The sequence below is a fragment of the Miniopterus schreibersii genome, assembly GCF_964146895.1.
Source record: "Miniopterus schreibersii genome assembly, chromosome: 11".
Lineage (NCBI taxonomy): Eukaryota > Metazoa > Chordata > Mammalia > Chiroptera > Miniopteridae > Miniopterus > Miniopterus schreibersii.
In genome coordinates, this window is record NC_138111.1 from 2,093,541 (window position 1) to 2,117,866 (window position 24,326).

General features: G+C 47.5%; 1 protein-coding gene across 1 annotated transcript in view; it reads left to right on the forward strand.

The window, feature by feature from the left end:
- The window catches only part of GPR107 (G protein-coupled receptor 107), a 47,587-nt gene that overhangs the window by 3,761 nt on the left and 19,500 nt on the right, over positions 1-24,326 (forward strand). Inside the window, exons 2-12 of the mRNA XM_081150601.1 lie at positions 9,318-9,440; positions 9,754-9,804; positions 10,049-10,128; positions 11,055-11,194; positions 12,727-12,764; positions 14,244-14,300; positions 17,675-17,785; positions 18,107-18,240; positions 21,113-21,188; positions 22,434-22,507; positions 22,930-23,047. Coding sequence (XP_081006727.1) covers positions 9,318-9,440; positions 9,754-9,804; positions 10,049-10,128; positions 11,055-11,194; positions 12,727-12,764; positions 14,244-14,300; positions 17,675-17,785; positions 18,107-18,240; positions 21,113-21,188; positions 22,434-22,507; positions 22,930-23,047 — 1,002 coding nt within the window. The remainder of the gene's footprint in view (positions 1-9,317; positions 9,441-9,753; positions 9,805-10,048; positions 10,129-11,054; positions 11,195-12,726; positions 12,765-14,243; positions 14,301-17,674; positions 17,786-18,106; positions 18,241-21,112; positions 21,189-22,433; positions 22,508-22,929; positions 23,048-24,326) is intronic.

A 24,326-nucleotide genomic window follows, 5' to 3' on the forward strand; every position in this document is an offset into this window, starting at 1 on the left:
TTCCTCGGGCAGTGTCTCCTACCATTAACAGTAGGCACTCGGTACATGGTAGATGGTATTACTCTTGCAGTGAGAAACTGATCATGGATGCCTAAAGGTAGTTCTGCTTACTTATTGGATCTGATGTTTGGATCACAGATCACAACCTCAGATGCTCTTAGAAGCCACGTAGATACTTTGTAAGTGAGCTGGCTGAGGGAGACAGCGAGAGAACGGCCAGCTCCTTCTGCAGGTGGCTTCTGCGTCTGCTCCAGCAGGCTGTGGCTGCATTGGAATGTAGCCTGGACGTGCCGGATCTTGTGGGGTTTTTGGTTTGGTTTGGTTTTATTTTGGGGGTGTTTTTTTTTAAACAACTTAAAAATTTAGACTTTCATGTGAAGTTAGCTAGCAGTTAATTCAAATAAAAAACAAAAACAAAACACTGCTGGCCCAATCTAAACATTCGTGGACCAGTACAGTCTGTGGATTGCCAGGTGGGCGAGCTTTAAAATTAGGAGGTAGCCAGTTAAAGTGGCCACAGTTAAAGTGGCCACATTTAGCCCTGGCCAGGTAGCTCAGTTGGTAAGAGCATCGTCCCCGTACCCCTAGATTGTGGTTTTGATCCCCGGTCAGGGCATGTACAAGAATCAACCAGTGATGCATAAATAAGTGGAGCAATAAGTCAATGTTTCTCTCTCCCTTCCTCTCTCTCTAGAAGTTATAAATAAAATTTTAAAAACGAGTGACCATATTTATTTTCTGAAGTTTAGTTTATTAGAAAACTAAATTGAAGTATCATTACTCCACTTGCTTTATGTTTTAAAGCAATTTAATGTGAAATTGCTGAAGTGAAAGCAAAAGCATTTATGTTCTGCCGTTAACAGAGCAGAATTTTCAGTGTAAAACAGCTGTTTTGAAACTGAGGGAAAAAGGAGAAAATGTACCAAAATAGTAGTTGTTTTTAGGAGTTTTTCCTTCCTTCATCTCCAGATCAGACCTTTCTTCTGAGCTCTGGACAAGTGTACCCCGCTGCCTGCCCTCGTTTCCATTCAGGTGCCTCTCAAGCACTGCTCGGTCGGAGAAACCAGCTGGTCCGTCCCCTCCCTCCCCGCCACCTGAGTCCTCCTCTTCCAGGTGGCCTCAGTAATGGACCACCAGCCCCTCTTTTTCACGAGGCAGAAATCTTATTCTTCACGTCTCATAGGTGGTCGTTCTCAGGAGCTCCCCATCCACCCGCCGCTCTCTGCCATCGCCACTGTGAACTCTGGTCCAGGCCATCCTTATATCTCCCATGGACCGGTGCGGTCTCCTCACACGTGGGTCCCAGCATTACTCCAGTTCACATTTTGCTCTGTGGCTGGAGGGTCTGCCTGAGAGCCCAGTCCAGGCATGTCCCTCCCCTTTAAACCCACCCTGGGCACCCCCTCCCCCTTAGGGAGCTCAGAGTCCTTAGGGAGGCTGCCAGTCTTTCTGTGAGCAGCCTCCTCTCTAGCCTCATTGCCCTTCCTTCCTTTAGTTTCTTAGTTTATAAGTGTGCGGCTTGGTGAATTTTTTTTACCTACCATGTAACTAGCACTTGGGTCAAGAAATGGGACATTATTAGCAACCCCCCCCCCGTACTACCTTCTAGTAGAAGTCCTGAAATAGCCAGCACAGGTCTAAACGAGGAGGAGGTTTTGCCTTACTCCTGTCTTGTCAGGAAGCCATGATACTGTAGTGGGAATCAAGCTGATTGATGGGACAGAGTAGGAATCACATATGGAGACTTTATCTTAACGAGAACTTGATATGCAATAGTGTTGGCATCATAGAGCCGTGGAAGTTAGGGCAGATTGCTCGGAAGGGAGTGGGGTGTGTGTGGGGTGCTGCCACTTAAACCAGGGCGGTCAGAGAAAGCTTCCCTGAGAAGGCCCTCTGAGCAGAGACCCAGAGGAGTGTGGGCACCAGCCATGCAGATCAGGAGGAAGGGTGTTCTGGCCGTGGCACCAAGGGGCACCACCCTGAAGTGGAGCCCTGCTCCGTGGGTAAGGTCTGCAAGAGGCCAGTGTGGCTGGACTTGGGCTGACCAGACTTAGACTTCATGCAGTGTGAACATGCCAAGAAAAGGAAAGAAGCCTCTACCGGAGTGGGAGGGGCCTGGGGCATATATGCAGGGCATTAAAGCTGTGTAGAGAAATCTGGAAGGCTATACCCAGGGGTAGTAATAGTTGACTGGGAGGAATCCAAACGAGTGCACCGGGAGCAGGGACTCTCAAGCCTGCTGCGCTCCTGTCCTGTCACAGAGAGGCTTTCAAGTCCCCGAAAGCACGTTACCTGCCACATGCTAGATACTGTTTTACTCCTTCAGGTGCCTTAGGGAAGGTAATGTAGGTCTCTAGAAAGCCGGGGAAAACTACCAGTTTTCACAACGAGCCAGACAAATGTGTACCTGGGGACAGCCCTGGCTTTTGTGTTCTCATGGATGAATAATCCACTTAATTTACTTGATAAGCAGTGTACTGTTACCAGGAATATAGCATGTTGTTATGGTTATTTTTTTTAAAAAAAACATCAGATACACACTGAAATATTAATAGATGAAATCACAGGCTATCTGGGATTTTCTTCTAAATACTTGAGATTGGGCGTGGGGAGGAGTGTAGAGGGACAAGATTGACCACAAGTGGATGGTTTGAAATTTTCTATAGTAAAAAATTTAAAAACAAACAAAAGATGTACCATTTATTTGGTTGTAAAAAGCATGAGGTGGTTAAGACCACAAGTTTGGGGTTTAAACAAACCTGAGTTAGAATATTGGCTCTGCCACCTGCTAACATTATGATTTTAAGCAAGTTTTATCACTCTGAGCCTCTGTTTCCTCATCTCTACAATGGGCACAATAACACCTGCCTCAAAGTGATGTAATAAGAATGAATGGCAATAAATGAAGCTCTTCATCGCACAGCTGGATGTAAGGTCAAGTGCTTGCAGTCTCTGAACTCCTGGAGAAACACGAGCATCCCTGCGCTGTCGCTGCTGCTGGAAATGGCAGGGTGATCCTTGGAAAGTAACCATGTCTTCATTGCTGTGTCCCGTGCTGTCATCCTCACTCTGCTTTGGCAGCTCCTCCTTGCCTGTGTCTCCTTTTGCTTCTTCGTTCTGCGGTCAAGAGATGATGATGTCACTCAGCTGTTGAGCATCAACCTAGGACCCAGGAGATTGTGGTTCGATTCCCGGTCAGGGCACACGCCCAGATTGCGGGCTCAATCCCCGGTATGGGGTGTGCAGGAGGCAGCCAGTCAATGACTCTCTCTCATCATTGACGTTTCAACTCTCTCTCCCCCCTCTCCCTTCCTCTCTGAAATCAATAAAGATATATTTAAAAAAGAGAGAGAGAGAGATGACGTCACTGCTCCTTCCAGGGGAAATACACGTAGAGGGACAGGCTGAGTGCTGCGGTGCCTGGCTCCCCCACTCCCACCCCATCCCAAGGCTGGCCGAAGTTCTCTGGGTGGACAGGGCATCTGGCCCCCTGTGGAGGAGAGGTGTCCTTGTTCTTGGACAGTTGGGAATGGCTGTTGGATTATTTCTGGGATTGAGTATTTTTCATTCTTCAGGCCTCAGCCAGTGGTTTTTGTAAATATTGATTTATTTACGTTGAATTGAATCAAATAAAGTGAATGAGTGAGTAGAGTGTGTGACCGCCCCCATCCATTTTAGCCTCAAGATTTCCATGTGTCTGTGATTTGTAGAGAGATACGTAGTCACTTCCATGTATCTCTCGTTTGAAATGGTCACCTGGTGGCTGAAAGTGGAGATGGGGTGTGGGTTAGGCGCAGATCCTGCATATCTGACTGGCAAATGATAATACTTAAAAAAAAAAAAAAAAAAAGCCCGGCTGGGCGTGGCCCAGCGGTTCAGTGTCTACCTAGGACCCAGGTGAAGGGGGTTCAATTCCTGGTTGGGGCACATGCCTGGGTTGCGGGTTCAATCCCCAGTCGGGGATGTGCAGGAGGCAGCTGATCAATGACTCTCATCATTGATGTTTCTGTCTCTCTCCCTCTCCTTTCCTCTCTTTGAAATCAATAAAGATATATTTTAAAAAAAAAAAAGATTGATTTTGATAATTTCTTAGAAATTTAGAAAATATAAGAAAAATAAAGAGAAGATTGTTACCCAGTGGCACTAATCTTTTCATAGTTTGGGGAATTTCTTTAAAATCTTTCATAAATAAGTGTAAATATTTAGCCTTTTCATTTTTTCTTGTTTTAAAAATTTAGCTCTTACTGTATATAGTTTGGATTCTGCTTTTTGCATTTAATATCTTTTCCAGCTTTATTGAGGTATAACTGACAAATAAAAATTCATGTATTTAAGGCCCTGGCCAGTTTGGCTCCGTGGTTAGAATGTCAACCTGCTGACTGAAGGGTCCCAGATTCAGTTCTGGCCAAGGGCACATACCTTGGTTGCAGGCATGCAGGAGGCAGTCGATCAATGTGTCTCTCTCACATTGGTCTTTCTCTCTCTCTGCCTTCCACTCTCTCTGAAAAGCAGTGGAAAACTATCCTTGGGTGAGGGTTAAAAAAACAATTGCATGTATTTAAGATGTACGATGTGACAGTTTGGTGTACATGTATGTTGTGAAATGAAGACCACAGTCAAGCCGGTGAACGTATGATACACATGTACGTTGTGAAATGATGACCACAGCCAAGCCGGTGAACGTATGATATACATGTACGTTGTGAAACGATGACCACAGTCAAGCCGGTGAACGTATGATATACATGTACGTTGTGAAACGATGACCACTGTCAAGCCGGTGAACGTATGATATACATGTACGTTGTGAAACGATGACCACAGTCAAGCCGGTGAACGTATGATATACATGTACGTTGTGAAACGATGACCACAGTCAAGCCAGTGAACGTATGATATACATGTACGTTGTGAAACGACCACTGTCAAGCCGGTGAACGTATGATATACATGTACGTTGTGAAACGATGACCACTGTCAAGCCGGTGAACGTATGATATACATGTACGTTGTGAAACGATGACCACTGTCAAGCCGGTGAACGTATGATATACGTGTATGTTGTGAAATGACCACAGCCAAGCCGGTGAATGTATGATATACATGTACGTTGTGAAATGACCACAGTCAAGCCAGTGAACGTATGATATACATGTATGTTGTGAAATGACCACAGCCAAGCCAGTGAACGTATGATATACATGTACGTTGTGAAATGACCACAGTCAAGCCAGTGAACGTATCCATCGCCTGGCATAGCTACCTTTTGTCGGTGAGAACAATTAAGATCTCTCTAAGCAGATGTAAAGTGTACGGTCAGCATTGTTAACTTTAGTCACGTGCTGTACGTTAGAGCTCAGAAGTTATGTCATCCTGCATATCTGGAACTTTGCACCCTTTGACCGGCGTCTCCGTGCCCTCTACCATCCTCTGCCCCCCGCCCCCATTACCGTAACCGCCATTCTAGTCTCTGCTTCTAAGAATTCAACAGTTTTAAATTCCACATGTAAGTGAGATCATGCACTATGTGCCTTTCTGTGTCTGGCTTATTTCACTGAGCATACCGTCCTACAGTCTTATCCCTATTGCAGATGATAAGGTTTCCTTCCTTTTAAGGCTGAATGATAACCCACTGTGTGTGTGTGTGTGTGTGTGTGTGTGTGTGTGTGTGTGTGTGTGTGTTCACCCCAAGACAGCCACTGAAGTGTCCATATCCTCGCTGCAGTGAACATGGGAGTACTGCTATTTCTTTGAGACAGTGGTTCTGTTTTCTTTGGGTTTTTGCCCAGAAGTGGGATAGCTGGATCATATGGTTCTATTTTTAATTTTTTGAGGAACCTATATACTGTTTTCCATAACAGCTGTTCTGATTTACATTTCCATCAACAGCGCATAAGGGTTCCCTTCTCTCCACATCCTTGTCAACCCTTGTCTTTTGACGGGAGCCATTCTAACAGGCGTGAGGTTCATGTCCCTCACGATTAGGGATGTTGAGCACCTGTTCCCATACCTGGTGGTCATTTGTGTGTCTTTTGAGAAATGTCTCTTCAGATCCTCTGTCATTTTTAAGTCAGGCCATTTGTTTTCGTGCTGTTGAGTTGTTTGAGTTTCTTTGTGTTTTGAATATTAACCCCTTATCAGGTATGTGGTTTGCAAATATTTTCCTCATTCTGTAGGTCGTCTTTTCCCTGTGTTACTGTAGTCGTTTCCTTTGCTGTGCAGAAGCTTTTCAACTGATGCAAACCCAGTTTTCTGTTTTTGCTTCTGTTACCTCTACTTTTGTTTTCTATTAAAAAAATCATTGCTTGGACCAATGCCAAGAAGGCAGTTCCTCTGAGATGGCAGCTCTGACTCCATTTTTAAGTGGCTCCGGTTATATTAGTTTTCACATGTTCTAAGGCATCTGTAGTATGTAGTTGAATTTATGTCTCTCCTGTGCATCTGGGGTGATAGGAGCCTTGTAACACCTTTGCGAGAATTGAGAAAATAGTCCCTCAAATCGTCTTCTGTGGGGTTAATCACTCACAGTCCTGAGGAAGCTGTGAGCGTAGCCTTTCTGGATTTTATGCTCTCACAGCTCCCTAGTGCCTTTCAGCAGTGGCTTCTGTTGTCCTGTTATCGCAGCTGGCTTTCCTGCGTCTCCCTGGGAGGGCAGGTTTGCTGTAAGTGGCTCCGTCCTACCAGGAAGTGGAAGTCTGGCCAGCATGCTGTAAGTGCATAGTTGGGCTCCTAGGAAAATACGGGAAATTCCCAGGGGCCAAGAAAATAAAGAAGGTGGTGAGAAGGAGCTGAACTCCAGTGGGTAAAAGAACACAAGTGAGGGCTGCCTGGAAGCATTGCAGGAACTTGGACCCTAGCATCTGGAATTTGAACAGCTGGTGAGGGGGAGCAGAAGCCAAAGCCTTGTTAGACCTGGGCAGGGAGGGGAGCCCAGAATATGGGACTCCCAAAGAGCTATTTCCTTGAATGGAAGAGTGGGCTAGGAAATGAAATGGCAGTAAGATGTATGTTTAGCTGTATGTGCTGGGGGAGGGGTGATTTCTGATGCTTCTGCGGGAGATCTGGTCCATTCGCAGCCTCTCCTCCCAGGCCTTTGGTGTTTGCAGTTAGATTGCCTCTAATGTCCAGCAGACCCAAGCCTGGAGAAATGAAGAATCACCACTCACACAGCGAAGCAGCCGCTGAGCATGCCAGCAGAGGGCAGAGCAGTTAGACCCCAGAGCACCTTAGTGTGTTGTAAAGTAGCTGTATTTAAAATTGAGAGAAACAAAGGATAGAATTTAAAATATGAGCAAGAAACAAAAACACTAGCAAAAATGACTGTGCAGATTTGAGGAGGAAGAAACGTAAGTTTAAGAAAAGTGCTTAGTGTAGTGCCTCCTTAGCGCCTGTTAGCATACAGCAGACGTATTAACCCTTTGTGGTCGTTTGTCTACTCTCAGCCACCAAAGCTTTTTTTACCGTTCCGGTCGTATGTCTGCTCTCAGCCACCACAGCAAGGAACCGTACGAATCTTAACTCTATTCATTCGTGTATCAGTTCATAATTTCTCGTTTATCCTTCATAATCTTGCATGTTATGTATCACTGCTCTTTCAGTGGAAATTAATTCCGACCAGTACGACACCCATGTCCAAATTTAATACGACCGCAAAGGGTTAAAGGTGTCTGATTTAGGCAAGTAGTCCTCAGTATGAAACCTGTGGCTTTCTTTGTATTCCCTAATACCGTCACGGGTCCAAGGTCCGCTTGCCGACACTTCAGAAGGCCAAAACCCAAACACCAGAGTCTGGAATAAGGAAAAGCTTATTGATCGAGAAGGGTGTGCTAGTGGTTCCTCAAATCCATCTTAAGGAAGGAACAGAGTTCAGGCTTCTTTTATCTCAAGGGAAAGGAAAATGGGAGGAGCTGTTTTTGTTAAACACTCCAGCCCAGAGCAGAATTCCCCTATGATTAGCTTGTCTCCCACAGGGGCTGTTAGCCTGAGGGCCAGGGAGCCACTCAGGCCCCAGAGACGGAGCCTTTCCACTCTGTTACAACACCATTTTTCTGTTGGCCTTGCCAACTGAAAAAATAATATTGACTAGGGGCTTCATCACCAGAAAGGATTTTTTTCGGGAAAAAGTAAGGGTTGCAACCCTGTGCGTGCAGACATGGCAACCACATGCACACTCAGGCCTGTGTCCCATGGTGGAGCGGTATTTATAGAAGGAAAGGGAAGCAAAGGGAGGATGAACCGTAGAGCTTTATTATAAACAGAGCTCTTCCTGTAGGGTTCTCGATTGCTAGAGTGCGAGACTTCCATCTAAGCCCTGGCTCCTCCCATAGATCCTCCTGACTGCTTCAAGTTCCCGTTAGTCTTTATCAGCCTTAAAATTTATTGACTTAGTTGGGATTAGATTCACTCCTTTGAGACAGTTTCAAGCAGGCGTGCTAGGCATTTGTCCATGTGTTTCAATTTCAACAAACCAGGATTACCCTGTGTCCAAAAGATCCTGCCTCCACCTGGCTAGTGCCTGGGATTCCTTTTGCATAAGACTGTTTCCTAAAACCCATCATATAAAACATAATTTTTAGATGCAAATGAACCTGTGTAAAAAAATGAATTATAAGCTAGAACAGTAATGTGCAGGTATCCTTCATCACCCTGCAGTGGGAGGAGCCAGTTGCACACAACTCATTACAAAGTTTATATAAATGAGCTTATTCTCAGAGCAGTGTTGGCTACTCTGCCCCACCCCCAGCATGCTTGTTTTTTTAAAATATGTTTTTATTGATTTGAGAGAGGAAGGGAGAGGGGGAGAGAAACATCGATTGGCTGCCTCCTGCGCACCCCATACTGGGGATTGAGCTGGCAGCCTGGGCATGTTCCCTGAGCGGGAGTTGAACTGGCAACCCTTTGGTGCACAGGACGGTGCTGAGCTGCACTGGCCAGGGCCAGCGTGTTTTTGAGGGCCTACTGGATGCCAGGCCTTGTGCTGGCAGGAAGGGTGTGAGGATGACTACAGCCTGGTTCCTCCTGCCCTGGAATTCGCGTTCCAGCTGACCACGAGTCGGGACTGTTACAGACGCATCAGAAAGAATTGCACCTGTTGTGCACTTCCTTCTGCAAGATTATTGATACCTTACGCATTTCTGATGAGTCATCTTCAGCTTTTGAAACAAGATAAGGTACCACCAGCTATATATTTTATGAACTGTATGGAAACATTGGTTAGCTAGCAAGAAACTAGTTATAGTTTTTCAAGCAAATGAATAGGCTAAATAATGAAGTTGACTTCTCCATATTATTAATTTCATCACCGCAATTCTTTTTAGGATGATGTGAGGCACAAGGTTCACCTGAACACCTTTGGATTCTTCACGCACGGGTACATGCTGGTTAACGTGAGCAGCCTCTCGGTGCGCGAGCCTGAAGGGGCCACAGACAAGGACCTGACTGTGAGTCCCTTCCCAGGACCCCGAGGGCTTGACCCCGTTTGCTGCCTGGGTGACGGCTTTGCCCCACCCTCCGATGAGAAGTATCCGAGTATATAAAATAGAATTTGTGAGCAGGCACCAGATAATTTTATTTTTAACACTTAAGTTGTAATTCTTGAATAATTTTAGTGATCAGTGATCCTTCTTGCAAAATGAATGCTAAGAAAACCGAGAGGAGGCCAGGCCGAAAGAGCCTTATCTCCTGTTTGTGTAGGAAGGTGTGGATGCCAGGCCATCCTCTGGGCATTCACCTTTCTTCTTCTTACCCCGTTAGATTGGATTCAGCCTCGACCATACAAAGAACGACGGATTTTCTTCTTACCTGGTGAGCATTGCATGCGTGGCCGAGCATGCTCTCCGCCTGAGCTCAGGACACCGGGTGGGAATCTGCCTCTGTCGTGCTGTTTTCTTGAGGTGGTGGCTGCTTGGACTCCTGGGCGTCAGTACCCCACAGTTGTATTGTTTGCAATGGAGGTTGGGCCCCTTGTTTGTCTTGTTCCCAAAAACTTTCCTTTCTTGTTCTAGTGAGAACGAGTTAGGTGGTGTATAACTGGGTCTTCCTTCCTTAGGATGAAGACATGAACTACTGTATTTTAAGGAAACAGTTTGTCTCTGTCCCCCTCCTAATCCTAAACTTCTCCAGAAGTGAGTAAGTAATCGAATATTCCTTCTGTTCAGTCCTAGAGTAGAGTTGGGGGAATTTGGTCGCTAAGTCAACATTCATTGAGTATCTACCAGTTGCCAAACACTGTGCTGAGAGCTGGAGATTTCAAACAGATGAGGGAGACAAAACAGCCATCCCAGTGATCGCAGCAGCAGAGAGGTGGCGCAGAGACTGACAAACGGAGAGGAGGGAGGGCCCAGCCCCAGCCCACCGTCTAGCGGGTAGATTTCACCAGGGAACAGGAAAGGGAAGGGCGTTTCCCGCAAAGGGGGCACTAAATGCAAGGCAGAGCAGCATGAGAGAGTGGTGTGTCCGTGGCGAGCTCTCCATGTGGCGCTAAGGGGAGGACGGGAAGGCTCCTCCCAGGCAGGGCTGGAAGGGCTTCCCTTCAGCGGGACTGAGCCAGTTTAGCTGAGGTGCCCACGCAGGCTTGGGACTCACTGGCCCCTCTTGCGGGGGCGTAATCAAGGGGTCTGCTAAGGAGGGAGAAGGGAAGAAATGCATTCCAGGCAGCTACTGCGAGTTCCCCGGCCGCTCACACCTTCCCTGGACTTCATGTTAACATTTCATTGTCTTTTACCTGTTGTTCCGTCTCCCTTGTATACCGGTTTGTTGACCACATCACAGACACTTAGTGGGAAAGTATGCACATCAGAATTTCGTGATTACCAAGAATTTCAGCCCTCAAGAGAGACTGCTGGATCCCTGCCCAGCTCCTTACCAGCTTCTACTCTTGGGCAAGGTCTTTAACCTTTCCCAGCCTCATTTCAGCATCTGTAAAATGCAGGTGATAGAATCTACATCGCAGGACTTCAGGAGATGATGAATTAGAGCTTGAAGCAGTGCCCAGCATACGACACATGGCCACAAGCATTACTTTGAACTCTTCTTTCTCTCTTATTTGACTATAGAGTGAAAATAAAGTCTCCACCAGAAGCTGGTACCCAGTTACCGATGATCGTCTTCAGGGAGGATGAGCAGGTCCCCGGCCAGAGCCGGGAGGCTGGCAGCCAGCCTGTTCTGGCAGGCAGCCAGGCTGGGGCAAAGCAAGGTAGGTGGGCTGGACACCAGCATTTTCTCCTGCCCGGCTGTGTGGATTCTTCTGGTTCCTAAGGAAAAACAAACGTGACCTTAGCATTATTTTATGCTAAAATGTGTACTCATTAAAGAAAAATGTGGAAATATGGAGAAGGTAGAGAAAGAGCAGTCATCCTTCCCCCCCAGTGCTAAAACGTTGGTGATAGGTTTTCTCTAAGCTTGTTTCGGAAGCATAGAACGTTTGATTTAAACTCATGCTCACATTTGCCGCTTTAAGCATCCCTGTTTGGGTGACTTTATGATACTTTATACTCATCAGCTGTCCCGTTAAATGGACGCTGTAACTTGCTCAGCCTCTCCCTTTAAAGAGACATGTTTTCATTTCGATGCTATTATAAATATGCTGCATTGGACTTCCTTGTTCGTAGAACTTTTTTCAAATAGAGAACTTTCTTTAGGATGGGTTCCCAGAGTTGGAATACCTGGCTCACAGGATCCGAGTACATCTGAGGATATCCATACATATTTTCAGTCCTTTCCAAATGAGTTGTGTGAGTTTATGTACCCCTGTCGGAAGCCATGTGGGGCTAGTGCCTGTGTCACTGTGTCCTGGATGGCGCTGGGTGTGGGTGTGTGTGTGGGGGGGGGGGTTGTATGTGAGTGAATGAAAAGACATCTTGTTTTCATACTCACTGTTACTATTGGGCCACACTTTTTCTCCGTATGTTGATTAACCAATTTGTACTTATCACCTCTTTTATTAACTGTCAGGTTTGTCTAACAATTTATATGAGTTCTTTAAAGATAAATTAATACCTCTTGTATTACTTACACATTTTTCTTAAGTTTGTCAAAACTCTAACCCCAATTAAAAGATGTGCAGAAATGCTGCGTTTGTGCGAGGTGTGGCTCACTGTCCTGCATCATCTTTGTGTCCAGCTCCTCATGCCAGTGACCATCCCTGGGCAGGAAGGGTTCTCTTCTTTTTCCTTCCGAAACCCTCTCCCTTCCTACAGGGAGCTTGAGGTCCTGTCTTCCTCCTGACGAGTATCATAAGTAAAAATAAGGCCCAGGTGCCCTCTCTGTTCCGTGAAAGAAGCCATTAGCAATCTTAACACTTCTTGCTGTGGAAAGAAAAGTATGCATTATGCTAATATTATTTGCTATTAATTTTTCCATGTGGGTAAGTATATCTCATATACATTTATTTTAAACAGTGATCTGTTTTCAAAAATAATTAGACAGGAAAGTCACCCACGTGGCACCTCTGCAGTAACATGCACTAGGTTATCAGAGACAGTTCCCTGTGGGTGCTGAATATTACCACTTACTAGGTCGCATTTATAATAGAATAAGTTCCTATTCACTGCTTCTGCAGCTCAAGAATTATTTAGGGCCCTAAAGAGATGACAGTCCACAAGATGACATACGGCCTTGCCTTTTTTGTTAGTTTGAATTATTTCATATTAGACAAGCTAATCATAAAATGTAAATACATATGTGCTGAATCCTACAGTGATACCTTTTCACTGCTTCTGCTTCTAGAGAGTGGGAAGTCTAAAAGAAGTACAGTGGATTCAAAGGTAAGAACTAACCACCCACTTATGCCCAGCTTTTCTGGACATGTGTGTATGTGTGCCTACGTGGTTGTCTCTTTCTACATACACATACATATACACATAGACAGGTGCATACATGCGCGCACACGCCTGATCTACAGGGAGCTGCCTTGTTTGGGGACACACTGAAACAGTTCCGGAGTAAAATGGGGTGCCTTGTGTTGCAGCGCTGTGTGCTAAAGGGTCAGGTGGTGGGTGGAGGGCAGCGAGCTCTCCCGAGAGTCCTCTGCGAGGAGGCATCACTGGGCTTGGAGTTCGGGGAAGAAGAGAAGGAAGGGGAAGAAGATTGTCATAAGCAAAGGCTGGAGGTGGAAATGAGCACAGTAGGTGCTGGGCACTGGCCTGTTTTAAGTAAAAGGTACCTATTTTGGAGCAGAGGGGGATCCTAGATAATCTAGCGCCGGCTGCATGTGCTGCTCTCTGCCCGCCGTCACGTAGAAGCCATCTCGGTCACGGACTGCCTGCCACGGCATCGCAGCGCTTGTGCTCAGGTCTCCCTTGTTTCACTTACCAGTGGCCTGTCGTGCCAGTGTAGTGATGCTGATGATGCGGATATGCCCAAGAGCAGCTTCCTTTACATGAAAAGGTGAACGTTCTTGACTTCATAAGGAAAGGAAAAAAAATCAGGTGGTGAGGTTGCTAAGATCTACAGTAAGAACGAACCTTGTATCTGTGAAACTGCCCGATTTATAAATTTATCATAGGCATGGGTGTAGGGGAAAAAACATAGTACATACAGGGTTTGGCACTATCTGCAGTTTCAGGCAACCACTGGGCATCTTGGAATGTGTGCCCTGCAGATGAGGGGGGATGATTATATTTAAAGTCGCAATTTGATGAGTTTGGCTTGTGTGCCCACCTGTGAAGCTGCCACCACAGTCAAGGTAGTGAAGTTTCTGCCCCTTCGTCACGCTCCTGTCCTCAAGCAACCACTGACCTATCACTGTAGCTTGTGTGATCTTACAGAGCTTGTATGGATTGCTGATGCCACGCACGGTCTGTTGTGTGTCCTTTCACCCAGCATGATGCTTTCAGTTCACCCATCCTGTTGCGTACATGCGTCGGCAGTTCTTTCTTTTCATTCCTTGCGCTCGTGTAAAATAGGGAGTGGAGTCAGGGTGTGGCCTGGGCTGGCATCCTGGCCTTAGTGGACCTGTAAGAGGAGAGCGGTGATCCAGCAGGGGGGTGGGGCCCGGGCCAGGGCCGGGGCCGGGAGTGGGGTTCATGAGGACGCAGGAGACGGCCGGTGAGGCAGCAGGTGAAGGGGAGAGAACATCCTCTGTGAAGGGATTCAGGCACCTGGAAAGGATGGTGGATTTTATTTTCAGGGAGGTTTTACAGATGCAGGCTTTAAGAAAAACGTATTTGGATGGTGGTGTTTTCTTTATTTTTATTAGCTTACTTTTTCTCCTAGTGTCTAAAAGGGGTTGCTGTGTTTTTCAGGTAATGGAAGAGAAGTCCTTTCCTGTTCGTAGCAGCGAGGGGGCACTTTCATTTCGGGTACGTATCTGTGAGTAAAGCTTTGTGGAATTGATTTGTACCATGTAAAGGGTGAATTTTTAAAGGAATTTTGAATTTGGGTGTAATAACTTAGGTGTGCTATGTATCAGTCACTTGACTACAGTAGCTCTCTGCATAGCAAACCTACAGGGTTTGTGTTAGCGCCCACCATGGAGCAAATCATGTCTCTGAGAATGGGTAACTTCACGAATGTCCAATGTGAATGACAAGGCCCAGATTGCAACCCAGCGCTGCCTGGCTGTCCCCACAGCTCTACCTGGCTGTCCCCACAGCTCTGCATCTTGAGTCCTGCACTGTCTCCCATTCAAAGTGCTCCGGAAGCACAGGATTTTGTACCTGGAGGGACCGTGGGTGATCCTTCAGGGTGCTGTTGTAATTTAGATGAGCTCACTAAGAATCAGAGGCCTGAGAGACCTGCTCAGCTCTCACATTATTAACCGCACATGAGTGTTTGTGGTGGCATCACAGTCGGTGTGTGGGGCAGGACATTCGGCTGGATCTCAGCACCCACTTACCAGCTGGTAACCTTGTACCATTCACTTCACTTCTGCACCTTGCTCGTCCATCATCCAGAAGTGAAAAATGATGGACCTATCTCAGAGGGTTGTTCGGAATATCAGTTTTTAAAAATAAAAGTTCTCCGAAAAGCTCTATGCAAATAACCTTTATTATTTGTAAAAATCACCACCTCTTTTCTCACCAGCTTTCATTAGTTTATTTTGCCTATCTAATTTTTCTATGTTCTTGAAGTTTAGTAGCTATCATACTAACAGCTGACTGAGAGCTTGTGGAGTGGTCACCTGCTCCGAATCCTCAGCAGCTTTCTGTCTGTCTCAGAGGAAAAGCCCACCTCCTTCCCCTGGTTTGTGAGCCCACGTGGTCCGGCCGCTGTCATTGTCCTCAGCTCCTGTTTCTCTCCCTCTCCCGTGCTTGCTCTGCTCCAGGCACACAGGCCACCTTGCTGCTCCTAGGAAAGATCAGGCCTTAGGCTCTGCTTTAACTGTACTCCCCAGGAGGAGCACTGGCTCCTCAGTTTTTGCTCAAACATCACCTTTCCAACAAAACTTCCTTCAGTCGCCACATTTTAAATGCAGCCCACTCCCCTTTGCTCTCCCTGCTCCATGCTTTCCTCATAGCACTGCTGTCTCCAGCATGCTGTAACTGCACTTATTTATCACGTTTACTGTCAGTCTCTCCTTTTAGAGGGTGACCATAAGAGCAGGGATTTTTTTCTGTTTTATAATTGAGGTATCTGACTCCTAACCTTGGACCTGGCCCATAATAAACTCCGTCAGTAATTATGGACCTGAGTAGTGAATGCCAGGCGTTGTCTAAGTGTTTGTATGTGTCATAGCTCAGTTCATCCTCCCAGCAACTCTGTGAAGTAGGCGCTGTCATTATTCCCCTTTTACAGATGAGGAAACTGAGGCTCAGAGAGGTTAAGTAGCTTGCCTAAGGGGAGGATTCAAACCCAGGTTTTTCTGACTCCAAGGCCCATGTGTTTAACCCCTTTACTGCCTCCTTAAGAAAATACAAAAGGTACTTTTCTCTTTTTTCCCCACTTTAAAATGCTTGTTCATAAAATAGGTAGTTTGAATGTTTTTATAAAAAGCCTTTTTTAAAAAAAAAATTACAGAAAGAAAGCATATAGGATACATACACCTGTCAGTTACTGATGCTGTGTCAGGTGAGTGTCGGGAAAGCAGCAGGCGTGCTCGTTGAGAGCAGTGGACGGGTGGCCCGTTCGTGGGGTCCCTGGGATGCGTACAGCAGGCAGCGCCAGCAGCTCGCCTCTCCCCGGCTCCCCTCCCTGCTGTTCCGCTGCCCGGGGTGCGCCCCATTTCGCACAGCGTGGCCGTGCTGAGCCTTTCCACTCCGTCCACGAACCCACAGAACCCACACAGCAGGCACCATCGTTGGTCCCCAGAGCAGGAGGAGACTGTCAGAGCTCATTCCAACTCTCGAATTTACACTTTTGCCTTGTGTTTGTTTTGTTCTCTTTAAGGGTCAGTTGGAGGCTCTGCTCTCCTTAATGATTCTGTTCTTTTTTTTTTTCTTTTTAGTATTTCTTAGAAACTTCACGTGAGTTTTAGTTTGATAACTAAAGGTTAATTAATATATTTAGAAACATTTTCTCTTTCTGGCTACCTGTGTGGACTCAGGATGAGTTCAGGACATGGTTCAACAGATTATTTCAACCAGAAAATTCTTGGCCTTTTATTTCCATCTTCTTGCCAGGTGTCTTTTCCCCCCCATCCTCTTAAATTGTAAGGTATAGGGTATATGCAAAAGAGTGTTAGTACCTATGTTGAGTACAAGTAGTTGTAGGAATCCCCTCTGTAACCATCATGGGACAGGAGCTGGAACAGTGCCAGTGCCCCCCACACGCCTCTCACATCCTCCCAGCTCTAGAGTAACTCTTGAAAAATGGGACAGTCATCTCCACGCCTTTCTGTGCAGCTCAGCTCACCATCTGTATGACGCCCCAAGCCACGTATTTTAGGCTTATAGAAAAGTGTTCTCTAGAATAGACCAAGGAGTTGCTTCTGTGCTCTTGTAGGTATAATTTCTTTTGATTTACATTAAACTTTATTTGAACACTTGAAATATATGGAAAACATAGGAAAATGTCTGAATGTAGAAAATGTAGTGTTTATTACTATTGTTTAAAGTCATAGGTGTAAATTTTAAAGAGAGAATATTGTGGGTGTGTTTTTTTTTTAAAGATTTTTAAATTGATTTTTAGAGAGAGAGGATGGGAGAGGGAGAAAGAGAAACACCATTGTGAGAGAGAAACATTGATCGGCTGCCTGCTGTACACTCCCTACCAGAGATTGATCCGACAGCCCCCGTGTCCTGACCGGGAATCGAACCAGCCACCTTTAGGCGCAGAGGGTGATGCCCAGCTAACTGAGCCACACTGGCCAGGGCAGAATATTGGTTCTTTACCTTGTCAGGTATCAAATGGACCTCCTTCCTTTTTCAGGAGTATTTTTACCTAAAGAGCAAAATAATATGTTGGCTCAAAAGCTAGATAACTGTATCTGAGGTTACCTCTGCAGACTTCTGCCAGAGGCCATCCCTGATGGGCAGGCGAGTGATGAAGCAGGGAGAGACCATTCATCGTGGGTCCAGGTAGCGGGCGTGAGGCCCACGCTGTGATTCTGTCGGCTTTCCCGTTAGCTTGAAAGCTGCTGGAGCTGACTATGGGAGGGAGCCATAGGAGAGGGAACCTGGGTTTGGACTCTGCCCTGGGAGGAGGGTTCGTTTGAGTGGTCTATCTGCTCGTGCGTTCACAGTGCACGTGGTTTCTTTCTGGGGATTCCCTGTAATCTTTCCCTCTTCATTTTCAGTTTTCCTTCAACATCAGCACCAGCGACCAGGAAGGTCTCTACAGCCTTTACTTTCATAAGTGCCCTGGGCCCAAAATACAGTCTAATGACAAATTTTCATTCAACCTCGATGTGAGTACCACATGGAAACTTCGATGTGAGTTTTGCCAACTGTGTAAAATGTGAGACGTTTATTTCTCTGTAAGAATAGGTTTTAAAACCACGTAGGCAAAGTAAGAGAAAAGCATGGCCAGGGGGCAGTCCTCCAGCAGGGGCTCCTGAGAGGGGAGCTGAAGGCAGTGAGACGTGTGTCCCTCTCCGCCTGCACACTGGGCCTGTGCTCGTGGTCCCAGTGCTCACGTTCGTAAGCTCACATGAAACAGCTGAGACCACAAACTGCTGAACATGGAAGGATCTGTTCCTGAAAAGTAAAAATAAATTTCGTGATTTCAGATTCAGATCACAGAGAAGAATCCTGACAGCTACCTCTCTGCAGGCGAGATCCCGCTCCCCAAGTTATATATCTCCATGGCTGCCGCCTTCTTCCTCTCTGGGACCATCTGGATTCACACCCTTCGAAAGCGACGGTACAGTGTTCCTTCCCTGAGCCCTTTGGCTTCCAGTGCGTTGGGGTTTGTGTAGTCTCCCCTTCTGCTGGCTTCTGCACCTGGGGGGATTGGCACGGCCACCCCCGTCTCTTCAAGGGCATCCTCCCCGAAACGAGACGGACAGAGACTGCAGCAGCTCTGCACACCCGGGCATTTGCTCACTTCCCATGGCTTTGTTCAAAAGGCAAATTCAAAGGTTTCAGGAATGTATGAGCAAAATAACGTAAAGACCGCTTTTCCGTAGCAAAGACACCGCGGCGCAGGACTCCGAGGGAACACGTTGGTCCCAGCCAAGGGCCCTTTGTTCTTGAGGGGCATGAGTGACAGTGACCATGGCCTGGCCAAGAGCATGAGTAACTGCTTCATATAAAGGGCTAGGCTCAGAGCTGGGCTGGGAGGTTGCTGACCTTCCCATGCTGACCTTCTGGGGCTTGTCACTAGAGAAAAACCTCATCACAGTCCATCTGCCTGGCCGCTAGCCTTTCTTCCGAAACCCCCGTGGCTTTAACTTCCTGTGCGTGGCTCTTGAGGAGACCAGCTGCAGGCCTCATGTATGTGGAGCCAGTGTTTACCTCTGTCTCCCTCCAAAAACTGAGAAGCAAGATGTTAATATTCAGTTAAAGGGCAGTGTATTTGTTATAGAGCAAGGCCCATGAACTATGTAAATGATGGTATGTGAATGTGGTACTATAATGTGGGTTAACTTAAATTTGTACAATAATTAAGGACCCCGAGTACTAAACACCTCTTTCTTTGGAGCATCGGGGCAGAAATTGGTGCCCTGTCCTCTGCGGTGGCCTGTGTCCCAGTGCATGTGCTTAGCAGAGCAGCTGCCGGTTCCTGCTTGTTGTAATGCCCTGCAAGCCATCAGGTGGAAAGAGCTTTTTGTTTACCTGTGAAAGACCCCACGTCATCATCTTTGGACTAGATGGTCAGGCAGCTACTAATAAGAAAAAAGGAATCCTACAAAATTGGCCCTATAAGGGGTTGTTGGTTTTTTTGCTTGTGTTTTTAAAAGCAAGTTTTGCCTTTGCCTTCATTAGAAAAGTAAGAACTAGGAGCCAGAGGCCTGGTTTCCAGTGTGGACGCTGACTGTTGCTGCCCGTGTCCTGGCTTCACTCAGGTCCTTCCTCAGTCAGGAAACCGGACAGCGGCCACTGCGCTGGCTCCTCGGAGGGCTTGGCTCTGAGGTGTATGTGAGCGAGGGCGGGCACGTCAGGATGCTCTGCGGGGGGGGGACACACTAGCAGTGCTCAGTGGCGCTTTAGTTTCCCTTTATTTGGTGATACAACAGTCACTGTCATGGTTCAGTTATGTAATAAAAGCTGGCAGCAGTTTAAATCTTGGTTAATAATACGAGGCTGACCCACTTTGTATGTTTTAAACTTTTTGTTGAATGATAGTATACATATAAAAATGTATGATTCCAGCCCTGCACCCCATTCTCTTATTTCCCTGGGTGTCTCACAGCCGGCTGTGTGAGGTTCGAATTTGAGTCATGGAGAGGCTGTGACTCCATGGCTGCCGGTGCCTTTCACAGGCTTGCAGCCCCTTCGATGGGAAGGAGTTGAGAGGCCTTTGCCTTGTTTTATTGAGGCCTTGAGAGGGGAAGCAAGAGCTGTTGCAGAGCTGGCCCGGAACCCCAATCTCCTATGTGCATGTGTGGCTCCTCTTGGCTCTGTGCCCTCTGTCATGGGCCCGGAGCCCAGAGCACCCCCCGGCGGGGAACCCTGCGGCAGCGGAGAGAACACGGCAGCTTGTCGTTTTGAGGCAGGCACTCGGTGTTGGTTATTTAGCTAATCTTCCCACAGATCCTTGAGGGAGGCAGCTGTCGCCCCATTTTCAGAAGAGGTTACTGAGGTTTAGAGATGAAGGTCGTCAGGGTAGAACCAGTATTTGATCCAGTTCCAGTGGCTTTGGAGCCCGTGTTCTTTCCCTCACATCACAGCCCCGGCCGGGAGGTTTTAATTACGACTGCGGGTCGAGGTTGCCGGGGTGGGTGAGTGAGCACTGCTCTCTCAGGGGGCGGTTGGCCCTGTGGGTAACCCTCGTTGCTCTGGGCTTGACTTCCTCTTTGACTTCAAGTAGTTGGGCACTGGGACCGGAAATTACCAGGAGGAAATCATTCCGGAAACAGCCTGCGTTAGTTCAGGACACGCCTCCTTGTTCTAGCAGGGCCCCTCCTTCCTTTCCCTTCATTTCCCCCCCACACACTCCTTCCCAACCACTCCAGTGTGTTTATTATGTGGTTTTTTATTTGTGTACATTATAAGTTAGTAATGTTTGTTGATGTTGCATGCCTTTTTAGTATATTTAAACTAGACTATCTATAGCTGTGTTCTTATTTTTCTCACATCGTGATAACTGTTTTGTTGGTTGATTGGTCTGATGCCGCACTGTCCTGCATTTTGTACTGCTTGGCTTTGCAGACTGTCTTGATATCTGTGTGGGAGTGTCCCCTGTGGTCCTCTCTGGGCTGCACATTTTCCTTCAGCTGTATCTATTCACCTCTACTTCCCTGGGGTCTCAGGTGTCTGTAGATCCATCCACCCTGCTCTTCTGTGGCCTTCCCCACGTGTTTCCAGGGAGGAAGCCCATCCCGATTGCCGTCTCCCAGGACTCAGAACCTGTTGTGCTTCAGATGACTCAGTTCCCTCCGCAGCAGTTACTTCAGGGGTGGAGGCGACTCTAGGACTCATTCTAGGCCTGCTCTACTGACAAATGACTTTTAAAAAGGCTTTGTGTTTGTGGTTTGCTTAGATTATATTTGTAAATATGCCTGATGCCTGGAGCTTTGGCTGCCCTGAGAGACTGGAGTACTTCTTTCATTCTTTTCTTTCTCTTTTTATAGGAACGAAGTATTTAAAATTCACTGGCTGATGGCGGCCCTTCCCTTCACCAAGTCTCTTTCCTTGGTGTTCCACGCAGTATGTATCACCTTTTTGGGGCTGTTTATGAAATGATGTACAATGTCTATACGATCAGGAAAAATCAGTTAGGAGAAAGGGGATAGATCCGTGGGACACCAGGGGAAAGAAGCCTCCTCTGACCTGGGGGCTAGTCGTGGGCATAAAGCGTCAGAGCCTCCCTGATACCAGATGGAGGATACCATCTGATGTTAGCCACAGGCCCAGAGTTTTCTTAGAACATGGGCTTGTTTTTATGTCTTTGTTTTTGGTTGTTTTGTTGGTTTGGGTCATTTCTTGAGGTTAGAGTGCCACCTGCTGAAGTGTTTCCACAACTCCCTTCCTTTTCCAAACCTTCCCTTATGTTTGGTTTGAAGTTCAGTGTTAGCCCCCTTATTTGAGAGGAAGTAATGCTCTGCAGATGGAGGCATAAAATGAGCTGAAGTTTTGAATGTTTGGTCCTGATGCAAATTGACCTTAGCTGCCCCTGAGAGTAAGATCCCAGCTTCCCAGTGTGTAGGCCTGCGAGGCACCCACAGGTGACATCTTCAGACCTGTGCTCCTTCTGTATGTAAAAAATGCTGTCACAGAAAAAGTAATAATATCCAGTCAGTCTCAGGAAATGACCATTAATTGGATTGTTTCTTATTTGGAGCTGAGTTAAAGATCTTTCCTGGAAACATGTAGGTAATGAACTATAGGATCCTCGAGTCACTTTAGTGTCTAGGTAGGCATGTGTGACCGAGTGAACGGTGGGGAAGAAATTCGTGTCACCTTTGTGAGCTCTGCCAGGAAGCATCTTAGGTTCACGACCGAAACTTGCCCCTTTGATTAAAATGAGTTGGTGGCTTCAGGTAGCTTTAGATTTACAGATTTTTTTCCCCCCAAAGAAAATATAGTTTTCTAAGCTGGGTAGATTTTTACTGAGTGACTAGCTGGGGTGTGAAAGGTAAAGTTCTTGGTTGGGACACTGAGCAGACCTATGACATTTGGGCCATGGAGATGGGAAAGGAGAGACTAGGCAGCCATTTGCAGGGGGAATCACCTCCCTCGAGAGAGGCATCTTGGCTGCGTGTTAGTGACACTGAAACGGTGTCAGCTTCTCAAGCTGGCGTGACACTGTTAGTACACTCACATGCTTTATTGTGAGTTGACAAGCGAGTCACTAGACACCCCATCCTGAGGGCTTCTGTGGCATTTCCTGTGGGATTGCACTGGGCGGGTGGCCCGCCATCGACCCTCCTGAACTGCGGTGTTTGATTGCAGATCGACTACCACTACATCTCCTCTCAGGGCTTTCCCATCGAAGGCTGGGCTGTCGTGTACTACATCACTCACCTGTAAGTATGTGAGGTGGCTCATGACATGCTCATACTGGGGCGTGACATACAGGAGATGTTGAGGAAGCCATGGCAGGAAGAGACCTGCCCCAGGTTAACTGGCCATGCCCTCCTGTGGCAGTCTGGGTTCCTGCCATGTCAGAGGTGTGTGGGGTACAGGGAGCTGTCTAGACCTGAGGATTCGGGGCTGTTGGCGTGCCCCTGGGAGGGGTTACCTCCTTGTGGGGACTGGCCGCTCAGGTAGTGGGGTACAAAGCTGTTCGTGCTCTGGAAGAAGGTCTTGCTCACTTAAGATGAAATTCCTGGATTTGGCCACTTGTCTTTCGAGGAAGTACGTGAAGTCATAGCATGAGGTCTAGAGTCTACCTCAGGGGGGAATCTGAAGAGCCCCCCTTGTGTCTTTCTGACTATTTCTTTCCCAGTCTGAAGGGGGCGCTGCTGTTCTTCACCATCGCGCTCATCGGCACTGGCTGGGCTTTCATCAAGCACATCCTCTCCGACAAGGACAAGAAGATCTTCATGATTGTCATCCCGCTGCAGGTAAGGGGGTCCACGTGCCTGCGGGCACCTGCGCTTGAACAGAGAGCTGCTGAGACGGTAGGGGGATGACCACCTTCCCTTCTGCACCTGTGTGCCCTGGAACCAGAGGCTTCTCTTAGCAGAGAAGCTCAGACTCACAGCAATTTTGTTAACAAATTATTTTAAAACTGTGAATGACACCAGTGGGTCCCCACAAGGTAGAATATGAAGTAGACCTCGGGCAGACATTTGTTAAGGCCTCCCTATGTGGGCCCTGGCTGCGACCAGCCTCAGCAGGTGGTGCGTCCCTCGGGAGAGGAGCCTTGTCTTGGCGTAGGTAGCTGTGTTACTGGAGGCGGGACTGGGTGGAAAGAGCTTGTAGCAGACGGGTCCTAGCAGGGGTGCACAACTCTGCCCCACTCGACCGCAGTGCATCTGACCCATGAAGGTGTTTGTGTCACCTGGACTCGTTTTGGCGCACAGCGTAACTGCAGGGGGCGCAGAGGACAGCTCCTGGGCACCCACATCAGCCTGCCAGCTCTGACAGCAGAGCCACTGTCACATTCAGTAATGGGGTACACGTTGCCGCCAAGCAAATGGTACAGACCAGTTGTTGAAGGTTTCCAAGGAAGGACTGATCACCAAATTCCCGTCATCTGGGCGGCTGTATGGTAGACAGGCCTTGCCTAGGTACCTGAGGATAGAGATGACAAAGATGACAGAGGCAAAGGAGGAGTAGCTGCACCGTGAGAGCTGCTGTCCAGTGGACAGAGGTGCTAAGCTGTCCAGGTCTTGGCTGTTGAGCCACCAGGGCCCCGTTGCCGGCAGGGTCTAGAGCCTGAAAGTAAGGGGCCTGGGCCTCTTCCTGCTCTGCTGCAGTGCTCCCGGTGCTCCTTGCCCTCTAGTAGCTGCTCCCTCCCCCTCAGTGGGAACTTCCTCTCCGCCCAGGGCTGCATGGCAGCTCACCCCGAGAAAATGACATTTAACAAGCAAACCTGAGGAAGTTCGTGGATTTAAACATGAGGACTAGTGTCGGCAGGCCTTCGACATCAGCCTGAAAGTTAAAACGGCTCCTTTTGGCCATGGGGGAGCACTGCCCGTTCCTGAGTGAGAGGTGACGGCAGTGCAGATGGCCTTTCAGGAGTGTGACCGCCTGTGGTTTTGCACCCGCACCCATGAGTGGGAACTGAGGACACGGTGCAATTAGGAACTCAGGCTGCGAAAGCCTGTTCTCCACCGTGTCTTCGTAGACAGAGCCATGGAGCCAGGCACTGAGTATACAAGGGGCTTCGGGGGACCC